The sequence below is a fragment of the Rosa rugosa genome, chromosome 2 (genome assembly GCF_958449725.1).
Source record: "Rosa rugosa chromosome 2, drRosRugo1.1, whole genome shotgun sequence".
NCBI classification, from domain to species: Eukaryota; Viridiplantae; Streptophyta; class Magnoliopsida; order Rosales; family Rosaceae; genus Rosa; species Rosa rugosa.
Window position 1 is genome coordinate 16,248,370 of NC_084821.1, and position 19,986 is coordinate 16,268,355.

At 36.4% G+C, this 19,986-nt stretch overlaps 2 protein-coding genes across 2 annotated transcripts; both read right to left on the reverse strand.

The window, feature by feature from the left end:
- Nucleotides 1–358: 358 nt before the first annotated feature.
- On the reverse strand, nucleotides 359–1,183 carry LOC133732061 (zinc finger protein ZAT12-like). The gene has a single exon (XM_062159516.1). It carries the CDS (start codon nucleotides 1,068–1,070, stop codon nucleotides 552–554), a length of 519 nt encoding a protein of 172 aa, XP_062015500.1. The 5' UTR covers nucleotides 1,071–1,183; the 3' UTR covers nucleotides 359–551.
- Nucleotides 1,184–15,029: 13,846 nt separating this feature from the next.
- Nucleotides 15,030–15,875, reverse strand: LOC133731949 (zinc finger protein ZAT12-like). The gene has a single exon (XM_062159399.1). It carries the CDS (start codon nucleotides 15,743–15,745, stop codon nucleotides 15,227–15,229), a length of 519 nt encoding a protein of 172 aa, XP_062015383.1. The 5' UTR covers nucleotides 15,746–15,875; the 3' UTR covers nucleotides 15,030–15,226.
- Nucleotides 15,876–19,986: the final 4,111 nt, after the last annotated feature.

Consider the following 19,986-nt stretch of genomic DNA (forward strand, 5'->3'; position numbering starts at 1 on the left):
CTCAGCAAAATGACATACGGCCCCGACCCGTGCCCAGCCCTAAATGAGACTGTTTGCAATAGTATCAACAATATATTTTTTTTTCATGAAAGAAATTAACAAGGATGGTGGGTGAAGAATAAGAAAGTTTTTAAAGAATGACTTATGAGATTTAGCCTCTCTCCCCAATTTCAACCTCGTTGTCGCAAATTCATAAAAAGGGAAAAAAAAATCTCAATTTGAAGATACTTTTATTGAAACTGCTCCAACAATTTAAGTTGTTTTTTTTTTGTATTTAATTCATAAAACAAAATGACATTTTGGGAAAGAATTAGATTTCTCCAAAACAATATATCGTTAAAAAAGAAGAAGAATAATATATCAGAGAAAATAAATTGTACCATAAGAATGTTAAAAGAAATAAGACTAGAGAAATATTTCTGACTAGAGAAATATTGGAGAACACTAAATCACTGTTTCTATACAAACACCGAATTAAATATTTCTGACTAGAGAAATTCACATCAAACCTCATCGAATTAATAATATGGGCAACACTATACTATTCTGTTTCAAGCAATCAACTGCAGCTTCGTCAAATCGTAATGACGTTGGTATCCCGGTGGTGCCAAATTCAAATCCAGATTCAAGCACGACACCCTTTTGCTACTATTGGATTTCTTCAACACCGGCACGGCTGCTGCCCGATCTCGATCTGCAGAAGCAGAATTCATAACATCCCTATGTCTCCTCATGTGTCCTCCAAGCGCTTGCCCAATTGCGAATTCAAGCCCGCAGATGGGGCACTCGTGCGTCTTGGGCTTGGCCGGCGAGCTAGGCGTCGACTGAGGAAGCTGTAAAAGGTCTATAGCTCCGCCTGCCATTAGTTTCGGCTTGTTGTGGCTGGCTCTGTGGCCTCCGAGGGCTTGGAACGATGAGAACTCGCGATTACACGTCTTGCAGACAAAGGCACGGTCCGAGGTCTTTTGTTTTTTGACTGGGGATGATGAATCATTTTGGCCGACTTTGGATAACAGCATCAAGCAACTAACCAAATCCAGGGTCTGCTCATCTTCTCTGTCTCTTTTCATGGCTAAGCTGGTTAGGGGACTTGGGGAATGGAGTTTCGGAGCGAAAATAAGGAAGCAAGGAAGCTGTGTGAGAATGAGATAACGTTACTCAGTCAGCGTGGAATGGAAGGAAGTGAGTTAGCGGGCAGGTATATATAGGCAGCGAAACTCTGACTAGTAGCTTGCGAAGTAAGTAGCAATGACGTGTTTGGATTTGCCCCTATAGACTTGGAGAATAAGTAATGCAAGGAGTATGGTATTATTGTAATAACTTTGTTTCTTGTGGGATTATTTTAGTGCCGCCATCGGGGCCACGTATGCGTCATCGTGTTGATGGAGTGTGAGTGAGTTAACTTGGTCAAGCGGTCGTTCTAGGCAGCCCAGGTCGTTTCAAGTTTGAACGTTCCCCGACTGTTCTAGATGAATCTGATGGTCGCCTGGTCGGCGTCCAGGCCCAGCCGCATACAAGGCGCGTGTCAAAGAAACTAGCTTAATTCCTCTGTCGCCGAGTCTTTCTCTACGTGGCAATCTCATCTTGACATCATCGGTATCTAGTTCTAGATCGACGGAGTGGAGGAAACGTGCTTGTGTGCAAAGCACACAATAATGTAGCTAAGCTAAGTGTGTATCTTGCCACAAAATCCACGCGGTCCGTCGGAGTTGTTTAATTAAGTATGAGCTATTTCCTATTTTCAGACTATATTGTCATGCACCATGCCTTTCCTTACTCTTACCTCATATTTGAGTCTTTCTAAGTTCCTAGATAGTTCCCAAGCTAATATCGTGCATGTTATTGTTCGTCTTCCTATGTATATAACTATGTATCATAGTTTATGTGGCTTACTTATTACTTAATATGATATGCTTTCATCGATCGAATGGTAAGCATGTTTCATAGCGTGTATCATATCTTCGAAGACTCTTGAGTAAGCATATAAGAAATCGGCAATACTTTTTGAACGCGGAATAAAGAAGCTCTCGCGTTGATCTAGCTAGCATTTCCTAGCATTTCATGGAGCAACTAATCCCTAGAAGGAGAATCACACCAAAAAAATAAAAAAATAAAAAAAAAGACCTGCCCTATTTGAAAATATTAGTGGACATATCTTTACAACTACAAATAGAGGCGTTCTTTTGGTATCAAAAAATTTCACTAAATTTTGAAGTGCTAATAATACTCTTTACTTTAAAATTAAAACTCATAACAAAATTATATAAAATGATTATTATAATAAAATAAAAAATTTATAAACAAAAATATTAAAAAAATAAAGACGTGAGTAACAAGAAAATTTTCACGTTCATCCGTATAACATGTGCATCGCATGAGTATGAGAGTTGTATATATAAAGCTAGAACATGATCTCGATAAACATTCAAAACCAAAAAGATAAATTTTTTCAAACAATACCCGAACTAAGACCGACTCCTAATTAACTTCAGTACCCGACTATGCAAAACTATCACTTTGGTACCCCAAGTTTGAAGCCCGACCCAACATTCATACACGCCGTCCATGATGGCGTTAAGAGCCCAGCCACGTGGCATATTTTGAGGGGTAATTCGGTCCAATTTTTTTTTTTTACTTAATTAAAATTTTTTTATGAAATCAATTTTTTTTGTTTCTTTCTCCCTTATGTTCTTCTCTTTAAGGACAGAGACTCTCTCTCTCTCTCTCCCCCTCCCCTCTGTTCTTCTTTGTTCTTTACTTCACTTTCTTCTCATTGCTCATAGCCATACTTCATAATTGAATACACACAAAACTAAGCAAGCATCAAACTTGAAATTCAATATTGATTCATAAACTCAAAGAAACAAAAATAAACAAATCACCAGCTTAATTTCATATCATCACCACCAATTCCCCATGGGTCAGCCATGCAAATTTCTTCTTTACACTCAAATCGGTCATGGCTCATATAATTGAATAAGAAGACCACACCACACACTTCCAATTCTTCATCAACACTCAGAAAAGCATGAAGCAATCCAAAATGCAAATCCCCAAATTCGAGGGGTGAAGAACAAGCCCAGTTAAAAAGAATAAAATCAACCAAAAGTAATCAAACAAATTGAAGGATCTCGATGGAAACGACGCCGTCGTTGGCCTTGGCCTTGGGTCTGAGAGTAAAGTACAGTAGGAAAAGAAGAATAGAAGAGAGAGAAAGGAAATGAAAAGAGAAAAGGGGATCTGCAAAAGATAAGGGAAGAAGAAGAAGGGATCTGCAAAATAAGGTTTGGGTAACGAAATGACCCAAATACCCATCCAAATTTAGCATGTGGATTGTTAGTTAACATCGTCATTAGGGCTGTCAATGGGTCGTGTCGGGTTGGGTTCGTGTCGGGTCAAGGTATTTGTCGTGTTGCAAGATATAAACTCAAACTCAACCCATTTAATAATCGTGTCAAAAATTTAAACCCAAACCCAACCTATTTATTAAACGGGTTACTCGTTTCCAACCCGCTTAACCCATTTAATAAATAGGTCGTGTCTTGTTAGACAAAATGACTCATTTAAGCATTAACAATAGGACCCATTTAATTAAAAAAATACATAAATTGATTAAATTCACTAAAACCTCCACAAGACGAAAAATATAAATAAATATATATAATTCATAAATAATTAAATCCAATAATTAAAAAGCGAAATATTTCAAATTGTCTAATCCTATAATCAAATACTCCGAACGTCATGGGTTCGAGTCACCATGGGGGCAGGAGTGAAACCCTTTGATCCTCTTTTAAAGAAAAGAAAAAAGAAAAAAATAATAATAATAATACTCCGAACGTCCAAAATTTCAAGAAGAAACATAGCACAATCGGGTTATACGGGGTTCATTTCGTGTTGGCGGGTTGACCCGTGGCCAACCCATTTTGTTAAATGGGTCATGGCGGGTTGACCCACCACCGACCCGCTTTTTAATTGTGCGGGTTCAACCCACTATATTTCGTGCGGGTTTCGAGTCGTGTTATCGGGTCGTGTCGGAATTGACAGCCCTAATCGTCATGGACGGCGTGTATGAATGTTGGGTCGGGCTTCAAACTTGGGGTACCAAAGTGATAGTTTTGCATAGTCGGGTAGTGAAGTTAGGAGTCGGCCTAAGTTTGGGTACTGTTTGAAAAATTTTCTCAACCAAAAAATAATTAAAATTTAAGGGCACCCAAAATATAAAATAACAGAATTAAGAAATTATATGAAGACCCCACCCACTTTTCACTAGCACAATTCTATTTTTTATTTATCAGTCCTTTTTATATATTCTCTTACATTTGAACATTCATTATATTTACTTTAATTAGTAAAATCATAAAATAAATGGCGCCCCAAAAAATCAACCAATTTTCGATTTTAACCGGAGACCACTAGAACGATCATCAATATCAATTAGACAAAAAATTAAAAAGAAAACCTAGCACTACTACAACTTTTAGTTCATGAGCGTTATATTGTTTTACTCATTATTTGGTTATCTCCTTTTCATTTGGAATATATAAATAAAGGTTATAAATCTAGCAGAACCTTAGGGTTTTGAGCGAAAAGCGGCGGCGGCAATCTTCCGTTTGCCGTCTGTTGTTTGGCATCGACGAGGATTCGTCGGGGGTCGTGCAACGTGGGAGCCAAGGCTCAGCGCGGTGTAGAGGAGAAGAAAATCGGGACGAGGCGTCTTGGCTTGTTTTTGGTTTTTTAGCGCACGGATCGACGTCGAAGCAGGTGGTCGACATCGATTGCAGATCAAGCGGTGTGCTTCGATCAAAGTTCCTTGCCAATAAGGCGTGAGAAGGCGAGGGCAGATTGTACAGGTCGAGGAAGCCGGATTCGACTTGGATCACTGATCGACGCGTGATGGAGGGGTGGAACTGCCGGCCACCGGACCTAGCGGCGGTAGAGGTGACCCGATATCAGAGGGTTGGGCTTCCCCCCTTTGATCGGGTTTGGGCTTGGGTCATTGGGCCTAGTCTCAAACTTGGACTGAGGAGTGCTTGGGCTGTGGGAGTCTATTGCAGTGGAAAAGAAGAGCAAGACCAACCTAATGCCGAGGTTGTTGGCTCCTGAAGAGGCTGAGGATGGTGCTGGCTCCAACCCTACGGGGATGGAGCTAGCATTTTCTTAAGTCTTTCTGCTATTAGACATCTGGGTACAAGCCTTCTAAAGTTAGAGTAATCTCTATGAGTTTTTCTACGATGTTTCTAGTTGTTATTTGTACCACAATTGCGTGTTGGCAGATTAGACTAGATGAATGATTTTTCCTTAGGAAAGTTAGGTTGTTCTTGCTTGTTTTAGGCTTGCTTTCCAGCGAGCGTCCCTTTAGACTTTAATGAGTTTAGTTTGGCTTAGATAGGTTATCTGGTTTTTTTTTCCAGATTTTCTTATGTAAGTTCTGTTAGACTCTGGCCTGTTTTCATGACTTGATTACTAATGAAATCAATTCCTATTCAAAAAAAAAATTAGAACATGATCATTCTACACGTGCAGGAAGGCTAATATACATAATAAATAGGGTGGTGCTATTCACACACCAAATTTCTCTATTCACACACCTCTCTATTTTTATATTACTTTAATTCAATTTTATTTTTACAAATTACCTTAACTAACCTCCCTTGCAATTCGGATTCTTTTTCTTTTTTCTATTTGGCAAGTCAATCATGAATCAAACATTATACAATAAATCAAAAAAAAAAATTTACCTATAAATGAAGAAAAAATAATACGTTCATTAAGTGGAATGACCTGTATTATTAGACAAAGAATATGTTTTCCAAGTAATTACTTTCATCCAACTGAATCTAAATTGCAAAGTTTGTCCTCATCCTTGCATAATACATTCTTATTATTTATGGATGAGTGTTCTTTCAATACAGTTTTCTAAAATACATTATATTAAGATTTCATACTATTGATTATGCGTGTGTCTACATTTGTCTAGCCCCTCAGGTTAGTCTTATTCAAACAATTAATTTTGAATTATACTCCTCTTTTTTTTGGTACCTACAAATTTCAGACTACGTTTGAAAATGACTTATTGCCAATCTATAAGAGATGAGAAACTCTAGTAAGCTAGGTGTAATATTGGAACTCAAGACAACAAGGGAGTAAAGCATGTGTCTTATCCCTCGACAAACTTTGCAATTTAGATTCAGTTGGATGAACGTAATTACCTGGGAAGCATATTCCTCGTCTAATAATACATGTCATTCCACTTAATGAACGTATTATTTTTCCTTCATTTATAGGTAAAAGAAAATTGATTTATTGCATAATGATGTTTGATTCATGATTGACTTGCCAAACAGATAAAAGATAAAAGAAAAAAGAAAAAGAAATATAATTATAAGGGAGGATATTTAGGGTAATTTGTAAAAAAGAATTGAATTAAAAAATTTTAAAAATAGAGAGGGTGTGTGAATAGAGAAAATGGATGTGTGAATAGCACCACCCAATAAATATTGAGTGTTTATTTATTTTTATCCTTTTTACAAGGAAGGGGACCTAAGCCAAGATCTCCATAAAACCAAAGAAAGAAATGAAACCAACTATCGCTAATAAATGTTGAGTGAAGCAAGTAGCTAGCCTTTCACTTGCTTACATATGTAGTGCATTGAAGTTCCGGAAGAACTGATGAAGGCAATTGCCCCTACTCGGATTTATATTCAATCATTTTAAGTGTTCTAGTTTCTGAAGTTTTCTAGCAAGATGTTTATTAGAATGAGAAAATAAAATAACTTGACCGAGTCCTAGCTATAAGGTCAAACAATGAAGAAAAGCAAACAACCACTGCAAGTAGGCCTGTAAATGGATCGGATCGACCTAAATCCAAACCCGTTTACTAAAAAAAAAAAATCGATCCAAACCCGCTCCGTTAACCTGGCGGATCATTGATACCTCGATCCAAACCCGTATCCGTCGGATTAACGGATACCCGATCCACTAATCCGATCCGTTTATAATTTCAAATATTTTTAAATTTTAAATAGTAATATTAAATTTATATCATGATACCTCATAAGATATTAATAAAATATTAAAATAACATGATCTACATGAAGAGAATCAACAAAAGTAAAATTACATTATCAAAATATTCCTTACATCGATAAATTAAGGTAAGCAAAATACTTTCAAAACAATACTTTAGCTTTAATTTCATCAGCTCTTAACACTTTGCACACTTTACCTAATTTCATCTTGGCATTCCTTCTTCTTGTAAGTGTGAAACAGATCCTTCAAAAAGAAAACATAACAAAATAAACCTTTGTGCAATGAGAAAATCAGCAACAAATTGAACACAAACAAATACTAATTAGACTTACTTTTCTGTTTTCGAGAGGGAAGCCAATCTTTTGTAGTCACCAAAGCCTCTACAGTTTCTGGAAGCATAGAAGCACGAGATTCATCGATCACTCTTCCTCCAACACTAAATGCTGCCTCTGTACCATCTTTTGCTGCAACTACCATTAGTTGATCAATGGCTCTTTTGTTTCTTCTAATACACCTAAGCAAATGATTTCTCAAATGGCTCGTTCCTTTAGCAGATCCAGCCACAAGTAACTTATGACAATGGCTTACATTTTGCCATTTCGCTTCCATTTGGCCTTCTAATTTTTTTGAATTCCTCCCAGACCTTTGATGTCAATTTTCAATTCTTTGGTGAATTTGAAGTTACTTCTACAACCTTCCCTTCAGCATCCACTTCAACAACATCCCCTGGCTCATCTTTTTTCCCATCACCATCAACCATCTTTTAAATCAAGAAAATCCTGAATAACACAGATATATAAACAAACAAAAAACAATTATCAATCACCAAGATTTTACTATAAATAAACTAACACCGATAGTCTATTGATGAAAAAATTGAAGAAATTGTAAAAAAGATATATACCTTTCTTTCGAGATCAATAGTTTGATAGTGAAAGTTGGCATTGATTAAACAATTGTATGTAGAAGCATATGGGCATGATTCTTCTTTCTTTGAGAGATGTCAGGACTGAGGAGATGGGTATGAGTTTAATTATGCTTCTACTATTCTACACTCTTCTTAGCTTTTTGGTAAACTAAACATGCAAAGCCATTATTGATTCCTCTTGGTTGATGGACTGATGCCGTTTACGAAGACAACTGCAAAGAAATCCTTAATATTTTATATTATATATTTTTTTAAAATAATAATATATTAATAAAAATAATATTTTATTATTAGAAAAATGGACCGGATCATTAACGGATCGGATCGACCTAAATCCGTATTTGATCCGTTTATTAAACGGGTTAACGGATTCGGATCATTAACGGATCAACGGATCAAAATGTTCGATCCAAACCCGTCCAATAGTCACGGATCTGGAGCGGGTCCGGATCAAAATCTGGTCCATTTACAGGTCTAACTGCAAGTGGCCTAGTGGTTCTTACTTAGTTGGGTGTGCTCCCCAACCTAAGTTCGAACCCCGAAGCTGTCAAAGTGGCGAGGCACTGTGCTGCAATGCACAGTTGGAGCATTTCACATGCCCCGAAGGGGTTTATCTTGGGCCTAGGAAGCTTTTGGGTTCCCCTTGACAAAGTCAAAAAAAAAAAAAAAAAAAATGAAGAAAAGCAAACTAAATATTAATTCCAAGAAAGCGAGCAAAGGAAATCAGCGTGCCAATATAGGAGTCTAAAATCCGTCCCTTCATATTATAGACCCTCATTTTAATTGCACTTGAGAGCATTCTACACGCAGCAAGTAACTTGGTAGTCGTTTCCATTGCTACAACTCAGATGCATATCCTATTAATCCTGTTCTCCTCATCATGTAGCTTAAGTATTCGGTGTGCCCACCTGAAATTTGGTCAAAGATTAGACAGTGTCTTATCAGATAATCACTGTTGTAGAACTTTCCTCTGTGTGAATTCCAAACCTAGCCCATGGGTACGAATCTCGATGGCAGTCTTTTTTGGACTCTTTGTTTCCATCGTATTCTAAATTTTGCATGTGTATCGATCAGACTTGTAGTACAATCTGCAAAGTTACAATTAGTGCACAACAATAAAATTGCTTCTGTTAGGAGTTAGGACTATTCATTTATTTCCTCGTCGTAGCAAAACTTTTTGGTCTATTTTGTTTGGCATCTTTCTGTATTCACTTTTCTAATAAAATGTGCTGCAAATGATCACTACTGAACCATGAACTCCAATATTCTCTTGATCTCTTCAACTCTCTGTTTTTTTTTTTTCTTCATTTTTCGTTTTTCTTGAACTTGATTCTATTATGGCTGGCTGTTGATTAAAGACTAGCAAGTCATACTTGGGCCTCTATTTTCTATTTCCTGATAAGAAAAGACTAATTAGGTTTGATTTATATATTACTAGCAATTTCAACATGCGCTCGTCATATTTTTCTTTTAAGGGAATTTGATTCTACACCCAAATTCACACACACCTTTTAGATTAAACTCATCTATAAGATTGTTTTAATATACACCTAAACCTATTAATTAGGTTTATTTAAAAAAAAAAACCTATTAAATAGGATAAATATTAAAACTCATTGTTGTTAAGTTACTAAAGCTGATACCATCCCCAAACTTTCTGCAGATACAAGTCTTGAGACGGTTGCCCAAAGACATTGCCCATAATTAATCAACTCTTGATTCCAGCAATTGAAATCAATACTTGGGTTGGAGTTTATGTAATCTCCACATTCAAAAGATGGAATTATAGGTGTCTAAGTCATTCTCTGAATGATTTAGGTACAAATTGTGAACTCTCTGAATGATAGGTACCTAAGTTCAAACCCACACAATGTTTAACACCTGAATAATAGACAAAATTATGCAATTTTACCAATGGTTCATTCTACTTAAGTTATTCCCTGATAGATACCTAAATCATTTGCTTATGTTAAAACTCACATGATATTTAACACATGTACATACGATAGGAAAAATTATACAGTTAGGCCTATGGTTCATCTAGAAATATCAAAATTAGCAAGTGAAAGGTAATGACAAGGGTGTTGGATTATTCTATATCATTTCCGGTAAATGAGGTGAAATGAATATTTTACTAAAAAGTCAACAGCTATATTTGAGGAATATTTTACTCATTCAATCAGAAGAGTAAAATAGTCAAACTAAAAAAACAAGAAAAATCATAATTATAGACTTAAAACCTATAAGGAAGGTTTAATTATATGAAGGGAGGTTCTAGTTGGACCTCTAAATTTTCTATTTAGACCTCACCTACTTAGTACACCTCTAATTAACTTTTTAGAATACTAGAAAAGCTAAATAGACCTCCTTATTATTCTCAAAAAAAAAAAAATAGACCTCCTTATTTTTACCAAAATATCCTTGAACATCATATAGTATCTTCGCGTTTAGCGAAGGATTTTCAGGGTTTGGGTTGGGAGATGGAGGACGGCAAGACGGCCCCTAAGGAGAGACCTTGTGGTGAAGACGGTGGCGCTAGGATTTCAAGGTAGCGAGTTGTTGCAGTGCTTGATTTCGTTCTCGGTTATGGCCGCTAATAAAACTCAGGGCTGGAGTGGCGACTCCTTTGATCGCTACAAGGAGTACAGGTTTCCATTTGTCTCTCAATTTTGAATTTCGAATTAGAATTTCAAATTTTGGCAAATAATTTCAATTAAATTTGGATTCTTTTGAATACATGTTCTGGGTATCTTGAGTATGCAATGAACTTTATCATGGTGTTACAATAAATATCCCGAGTTAGAATCTTTGCATTTCAGTCTCTCAATGGTGAGCTAAGCACATCCTAATTCCTACAAAATTAAGCTTTTCGAGCCATATATGAGAAAACCAACCAATTTTATCATGTTGCAAGGCCTAGCTTTATCATGTGGCTTAATCAATTATGATCTTCTGACCAAAAAAAAAAGTAAGGCCTAGCTAGTGCGTCAGGAACCAGAGGTTGGGTATGAGTATTGATATTATTTTGTGTAATTTCTAAAATGAGATCTGCATTAGATACACAATGTTACAGCAAGATGAGTTTTCCAGTGTATGTTGGAATGCAATATGTTTTGTCAGGTGCAATTGATTGGTTATTCTGTTGAGGGTTGTCTTTTCCTAGTCTATGAATATATTGATAATGGCAACTTAAGCCAACATATGCGTGGTTCAAGTAGGACTGAGCAGTAAATGTTTGCTTGGTTCTAGAATATAAAATTAGAACTTGAAACCAATTTGATTACTCTACTTTTGGGAGTTCAAATGGTTGGATTAGCGAAATGTTTCATTCTATTCATAAAATGTTGTAGTTTGAAGTAGAGGACCGACTTTGTTATATAAGCCCAAAACCATGGCTTCTATACTATAATTCTCACGTGTACGGTTCTAAATCCTTGACAGAATAATGGCATCAGCCATGTTTCAATTTGCCACCCTTCTTTTATCTTTGTTATATTGTCTAATTGCTCTGGAATCGATCAGTCAAGTGATGTTGTTGTACTGATGAAAAATCTTCATCTGATAAGTTGTAGGAATGATCAGGCAAAGGTTCATCTGGTTTGTCATTCTGAAATAAGAAATATGATCAAGACTGTTTTAACTTTGTTATTATCTTAGGTACTTTGTGAAGCAACCGAGGAGAAATTGGAGCTTAAATGAGGCAATTATGGTCTTGGATGTGTAGTATAGATGTCAAAGATGGACGTGTAGTATCACTCAATCGGTACAAAAGCGTCAAAAATGAAGTGGGAAATTAAGTTCAAAGTAGGCACCTCGTGAAGGCAGATTTCGTCAGCTTTCTGGACTGCATTTTCAAGGAATTTTCCCGAGGCTTTAATGGAAGCTTTCATGAAGGAGTTCGATTATTATTAAATTCCTGATGTCATACTACAAGGCTATGTCAATAATTGTTCAAAATGATGGTGTGAAGCGTTTGCTCCAACTCCAAGAAATTGGCATCTCAGGCAACTTTCTCCAGCAAACTTGTCTGGATTGAGTTTTTGAGGCACTTTCTCGTAGTCTTAATGGAGACTTTTCTGGAAGGTAATTGTTTACACATGAAGACATGATGTCATAGGACATTAAGGACTCAAGAATAATTCAGAAAGGTGATTGTATGGTCTTGGTACAAGCTCGAGAAGGTGGCAAGAGAATAACGAAATCTGGAAATTTCTGACAAAGTCTTATTATCAAGCACTGTTCAAGGCTGTTTTTGTGTAACGATTTGAAAAGCTTTCTAGAAGATTTTTGCGCAGTTTTGGAGAGCGACATCAAGGCTAGAACCTGCTAAATTTTCACTTTCAAATCAGCTTGGAAACCTTGTTAAAGGAGAAGGGCAAAAAAAAAAAACCAATCCTAGTTGAATTGGGGAAGTAGATTTTGTGTAGTTTTTGTTAAGCAGATCTTTGGCAGATTATGCTAGGATTTCCTATGAGTTTTGAATTTGAATGTTATTTCATGGTTTAACGTTAAAGAAGATGGGCAACAAGTTAGATGCTTCTATGATTTCATGAAAGAGACTTTAATTGGAAAGAATAACAATTTGAAAATTTGATACCTATGTAGATTTCGATGTTAAACAGCGACAAGCGTGGCCAGTGGCCCACCATTGTACCGATACTGTCCCAACTTAACCACCCGTTAGGTGTTGGGTTTTAATCACAAAAGGCCTCGATACAATTGGGTAAGAGCCACCCACTTATAAGTTATATTTTATTTGTCACTTTTCCAATGTGGGATCTTTCCTCTCCAACACGCCCCCTCACGTGCAACCTAGCTCTAGGTCTGCACGTGAAATTCATTCATCCAATTCCCATATTGGAAATTGGGACACAAGTCTCATATTGGAGACTTGGTCAATACAATCCAAGGCCCACATTGGACACTTGGTAATTTCATTTCAATGGCAATACAAGGAACCCCAATTTGGGCTCATGATACGTGCCTACGTGGAGACGCAATTGGAGAGGTACCCGCTTTGATACCATGTTAAACAGCGACAAGCGTGGCCAGTGGCCCACCATTGTACCGATACTGTCCCAACTTAACCACCCGTTAGGTGTTGGGTTTTAATCACAAAAGGCCTCGATACAATTGGGTAAGAGCCACCCACTTATAAGTTATATTTTATTTGTCACTTTTCCAATGTGGGATCTTTCCTCTCCAACACTCGAATTCAAGCATGAGAGATTGAAGGGAGACTATACATTGAAAGTGAAAAGAAAAACTGAAGAGATTTGTCATGGAAGTAAGATTTTTTTTTTTTTTTCTCCATCTCTTTATCCTTATTTGTCTTTTCATATGAGTTGACAAAGTCAAAGAAAAACTGAAAAAAGATGGAGGTCCAAATAGCAGATTTGGAGGTCCAACTAGAATCTCCCTTATATGAATGAGTGTAGATTAAAAGAAAATATAGGAATAGGTTTTTCCTAATAGAAACTTCATTTTTTGGGTTTTTTTTTTCTTCTAATTTTCTCTTCTTTTTAACATATAGAAAAGAAAAAAAAAATTTAACATAAAGAAAAGAAAAAAAAATTAAAACAGTCACCGACTCGCCACCATTTTACACTACCAATATTTTATGTAATATTCATGTTAATTAATTTTATCTTTGTCATGGATATTCGGGAGTTTCAAGTTTTCGTGAATCTTTGAACATCAAATTTAAGGTTTCCATTTATAATAACGGACGTATAGGTAGATATGGTTTATCATCCACTCTACCAGGCTACAGCTAGCTAGTTCATGCTTACGGGTATTACCAAGAAATTAAATGGAAGAATGTTGTAGTTCATGCTTATATGTAATACATATTCTTATCTCCTCTTCCCGTTTAAGTTTGGGTTTGCCACTTTTTGGCTTCTTATCGTTGTTGAGTTCAAGTAGGAACCTGGCCCTGCAGCCAAAATTAAAATGAAAAAAAAAAAGGATTATTCGTGCGAAGCACACAAGTACGTAGCTAGCTAGTGTGATCTTCCTAGAAAATGTACGCGCGCGGTGTGTCGAAGTCGTTAGTTAAGTGTGAGCTAGCTTCCTGGTTTTCACACCGTTTGTGTATGTTCTGTCGTGGCTTTCCTTGCTCTTATACTCACATTTCAGTACTTTTTCCATTCCCAGTTAGGTCAATAACTAAACTGCAAAACACTCTGTGTTTTGCTCTTGAGAGCGTCGTGACTCATGACAAGATATTTGAGTACGTGAAGGTGAACAAAGAGGTAGATAAACGTAGGTATGCATTATTCAACTTTCCTCCAAAATCAATAACTATTCCATATAGACGTTTCGTTAGTTCCTTTAGTCTAGAAATTGCAATCTATATCATATAATTAACAAATTATATTGTGATTCTATATTGAATTGAACACCATCCTAAACTAGAGCTTCAGTCTTATATCACATAATGAATACTTATCAAAATTTCATTACACTTATTATTTATATTTCTTATCAAGTTTGCTAGTGTTTCCACAATAATAATAAATTCTTTGTAAATTTGCTTATAATAATAAATTGAATCTTTATGGACATATGTTCACCGTTTGAATTTGTTTTTGATGCAGATAATTCAGTGAAGTTGTCCAGCGACGATGTGAAGAGAGAGAGAGAGAGAGAGAGAGAGAGAGAGAGAGAGAGAGAGAGAGAGAGAGAGAGAGAGAGAGAGAGAGAGAGAGAGAGAGAGAGAGAGAGAGAGAGAGAGAGAGAGAGAGTGTAGTTTTAGAATTTTAGGAGCCTATAACCGTCATTTAACACTTAAATGGGGTAAGTGAAAATTAAAATCTCTTGCTGGATTAAGTGGGAGTATCTTGACTCAAATTTGAGCATTGGGTTAAGGGTTTTTTTTTTCCTTAACTGAAGTCGTTTGAAATAAGGATGCTTTGACACGCGAGTTCCGCGCCAAAGGAGTCACATGCCTGCTTAGTCTTACCCTTATCAACCAATTAAGTTGGTACTTTTTTTGTTTTGTTTAGTGTTGTTCATAAATCATAACAATACCGGAGTTTGAATGTACAATTTATCAAAAGAAAATTAATTATACCAAAAAATCAATTAATTAACAAATAAAAAATATTGGAAAAAACAAATCTAATCCTCTCCACTGTTTCTATACGTACAGACATCGAATCAAAAAATTCCGACTAGAAAATCATCTAACCAAATCGGAGGAGATTAAGGATACATTATGTACAACGTACACTATATACTAATCAATATACGTACTATTCGGCTTCAAGAAATCAACTGCAGCTTCGTCAAATCGTAATGACGTTGATATCCCGGTGGTGCCAAATTCAAATCCAGATCCAAGCATGACACCCATTTACTACTAGTTGATTTTTTCAACAGCGGCACCGCTGCCGCCCGAACCCGATCCGCAGCAGCGGAAGTCATGACATCCCTGTGTCTCCTCATGTGACCCCCAAGCGCTTGCCCGATCGCGAATTCAAGCCCGCAGATGGGACACTCGTGGGTCTTGGGCTTGGCCGGGGAGCTCGGTGATGACTGTGCTAACTGTAAGAGGTCGGAGGCACCATTTCCGGCCATTAGTTTTGGTTTGTTGTGACTCGCTCTGTGACCTCCGAGGGCTTGGAACGAGGAGAACTCGCGGTTACACGTCTTGCAAACAAAGGCACGATCCAAGGTCTTCTGTTTTTTAATTGGGGATGAATCATTTTGGCCGACTTTGGATAACAGCATCAAGCAACTAACCAAATCCAGGGTCTGATCATCTTCTCTGCCTCTCTTCATGGCTTAGCTGGATAGTGGAGTTTCGGGTTGCGCTTTCGAGCTTAGAGAAATCTGAAGGAACTAAGGAAGCAAGTAAGTAAGCACTGTGTGAGATTGAGATAACGTTACTCAGTAAGCGTGGAATGAAAGGTGGTAAGCTAGTTTGCTGGTATATATAGGCAGCAAAATTATGAGGTAGTAGCTTACGAATGAAGTTGCAATGACGTGTTCGAATTTGCCCTTGAAGACTTGGCGAATAAGTAATGTGAGAAGTTTGGTATTATTGTAATAAGTTTGTTTTCTTGTGGGATTGTTTTAGTGCCGTCATTTTGTCCACGTTTGCGTCACGGCGTTGCTGGAATGAGTGAGTTAACTGGGTCAAGCAGTCGTTATCGGCAGCCTGGGTCCTTCGAAGTTTGAACGTTCCCCACAGTTCTAGATGAAACAGTTCTGTAAAAATCTATATATTTTTTAGATAATGAATTCACACTACAGATCGTATCTAATATCAACGAGACAATACCAATGAAATTTTTCATTAAAGTTTTGATCATATACGCATTCTCAGAAGATGACGTGCACGAACCCAAAGCTAGCGCGTAGACAGTTAAATGTCGTTGTTGAGTTTGATTTGCAACTATGAAAGCAATGGAGAATGTCAAGCAAACGTGTTTGTGTGGCAAGCACACAAGTAAGTAGCTAAGCTAAATAAGTGTGTATCCTTCTACAAATTCTACGCGGTCCATCCTAGTCGTTGATGAAAGTGTAATCCAGTTTCCTAATTTCACACTATAAAGTATATGACAGTCACATCATATATTGTCGTCATGCCTTTCCTTACTCTTACCTCATATCTGAGTCTTTGCTTCCTAGCTATTTCCCAGTTCTTACCTCCTGTCTCCTGATTAAGTCTCCGACTAGACCCATTTTCATATTATCTAAGATATGTTGTTTCTGTGGCGAGGATGTTTCATACCCTGTGTCTTAGATGAAACACTTCACTAATTATTATTCTTTTTTGAAATAAACACTTCACTAATTAAGCATATAAGAATTAATTGGCGTGCTAACTTAATTCTTTTAGAAGTCTAGAAATCCTTCCTTTCATATCCTTCAGGGAAAAGGTCACAAACAGTACCCCAACTTAAAGTCATTCTACACTTTAGTACCTCATCTTTTAAATATATCACTTTAATACCTCAACTTACTACTTATGCATAACATTCATACACGCCGTTAATAACACCGTTAACTCAAATGTCATATGGTTTTATGTCATGGGTATTTTTATCCATCTATATTTTTTCACCAAAAATTCCATGGGAGAATTTCTAAAAATCCTTTCTTTTTGCTGAAAATAGAAACTGTCATCAAGAAAAATATTATATTTGAGTTTATGGAAGATCAATTTAAGTTATTATACTGGAAATTTTGACTTATTGCTATGATCCCAGAAAACAGAATAATAAATGAGGAGATGAGAGATTTATAGTTTTTCAGCCTGTTAATCCACGAATAGAGTGTGGCATGGATGAGGTCAGATTGTCTGCTAGCTTTATTAATTGTTGATTCTATATTATCTTATCTTAGCTCTTCAAGTATAATTTGTTGGGTAGATACTAGTTTTCTTTCAAGTTCTGGGCTTTGAGTCTCTTTCCCCTTTTAATTGAAGAACTCTTCAGACAAAAAAGGAAAAATGCTTGTTCAATTCATTATGCATAATCAATTTCAATACCAATCATAGGGGATCATCTAATAGAGTTGTAGAAGTTGCTAGAAACTTTTAGGATCTATGGTTGTTGTAGTTATTTGCGTACTCAGTGAATATAAATCCATGGTTGTTTGGATTCCTTGACAATGAAGAAGGATGCAGCAAGTGTTTTTGTTGTTTTTGTTTTTTTTTAATAAAAGTAAATATGAATTAATGTAGTGAGTTTTAATTAAGTGGCAAATAGTCAAATACCATGAGGATTTTTTTATGGAAAAACATAAATGGACGAAAATACCCATGACAGAAAATTATATGACACGAGTTGACGGTGTTATTAATGGCGTGTATGAATGTTATGCATAAGTAATAAGTTGAGATACCAAAGTATAAAATAACTTTAAATTAGGGTACTATTTGTGACTTTTTCCCAATTCGGTATCCTTTTCATCTCATCCGGTAGCTAGCTAGGTGTGTTAGGTCTGCCACTCTGCCATGTCCTGAAATTTGACTAAAGATCAGACAAAGTCTTCTAACAACCGCGTATTGTTGTAAAACATTCCAAACTTAGCCGATGAGTACGCGATCCCGGCCAATCCCGATGACAGCCTTATTCGATCTTATTCAAAGCTACATGCATGTGTACACACGATTTATTTGATCCTGATTAAGTTCTTGGACTCTCTATTTTTCATCGTGTTCTAGAATTTGCATGCATGCATATCAGACTAGCACTAACACAATATTACAGCTGCTCGAATATACGTTTTCTTTTATCTGTATTTCTACTTTTTCGCCTGTACGTATTTTTTCTGATAAATTCTGCCGCACGTTAAGCATGGACTACCTAGCCACAATATTCTTAATTCGTATTTCTTGAACATGATTCTAATTTGGTTGGCTGATCAATAACTAGCAAATGGTATGTGGAATTATATACTGTGTTCCACATTCAACATTAATTTCATGGTATTGGGATGATAAGTATTAGATAATTGCTGCTCGAATAGCTTTGCTTTAATAGTTGATACAACGTGCTTAATTCTATTTCTGCATCTACGAATATCCTCAAAACTTGGTGTGCAGGGCCGAGTCCGAATTTTAGACGAGGACCATTACATTGTATGATAAAAGACTCGTTTGTTTGTTGATTTTGAGACATGACATGTGCATGAAATGCGCGCACTGTGCAGCAGTCTTGTCGATTATCTGCACCGTTCATGTTTTAGTTCTCTATACATAAATCATATCTTCAAACCTCGCTTATAAGGTTTTGGAAATTCAAACATCACTAGGTTTGAGATATGGAGTAGCGAGGTCTATATTAAAGTAACAAGATTGATAATGAAGATGAAGAAATTTTGTTCGTATGATAATAACTAGCTTCTGAGTGGTCTTTTAACCTATCACTGTATCATATTAACATAATGAGACCGTGCACAATCTTTAATCCATAGGCACCAATTCCAATTTCCAACTAGTATACTTCTCATTCCCTAAAAAAAGACTAGTTTTCATCTTGGAAATCATGGGATGATTATCTTAATCTCCTTACGAGTCATGTGGTACATTCTAGCAATTAAGCAGTGGGAATGGGCCTAGCGCCTAATTATTTAGGCGGGCAGCCAGGCACGTAGGCAGGTATTTTTTTAATTTTAATTTTATTATATAACATATAGATAAGTTTCTAATTAAAACAAAAATCTATAGTTAACAATACTTCATTGAAAACATGGGAAAAAAATTAAGTATATAATGAGTACTTACAAATTAAAAGTTAGTTTTTAAGTATTTGATCCAAAAAAGTACTTTGAATATTTTTCTTAAACACGACATGCCTAGACACAGCCTACACTAGTCAAAACGGCTGACCAACTTTTACCGCCTAAGCCATCGTCCAGAGGCATTTTTAATACACTGCATTCTAGTTGCTTGATGCATATTTACGTGTACCAAGTTGAAGCTTTGAAATTGAAGCTATTGGATAAGTTTTCTAATAGAATACCATTACCATTTTACTACATACTAATTTTGAAAAAAGCTTGCATCGGAAACATGACTAAATTCATATGGCTCAAAATTCAAACAGGTACAGAATCATGTAGCTCATTCATATCATTCACACCTCTTTGAAGTCATGTCTCACATATCCAAATTCAAACTACCAAAAAAAATATATCCAAATTCAAACTGTCACCTATGACGCCATTAGTTACCAAAATAGTACGTTTTTACTCGACCAATAACAAAATTGGGCTACCCAATCCAATTCAAGGTAGTTGTCAAAAAAAAAAAAAAAATCCAATTCAAGGTTGAGCTTGGCCCAAAAATCAATGTGCACAAAGATGGGCCTAGGGCCTGGAATACCTCTTCAACCCTCTTTAGTTGGGCCCAACCAACATAAATTTCCCAGACTCTAGAAAAATGTAAAAACATCCATACTTTATTTTTGTGACATAATCTTATTCTCCACCTTCCCTCACCGTTTGAACTATCATATAAGGCATCTCTAGGAACACTTTTCAATAGACTAAATCGATTTTTCATGTATTTT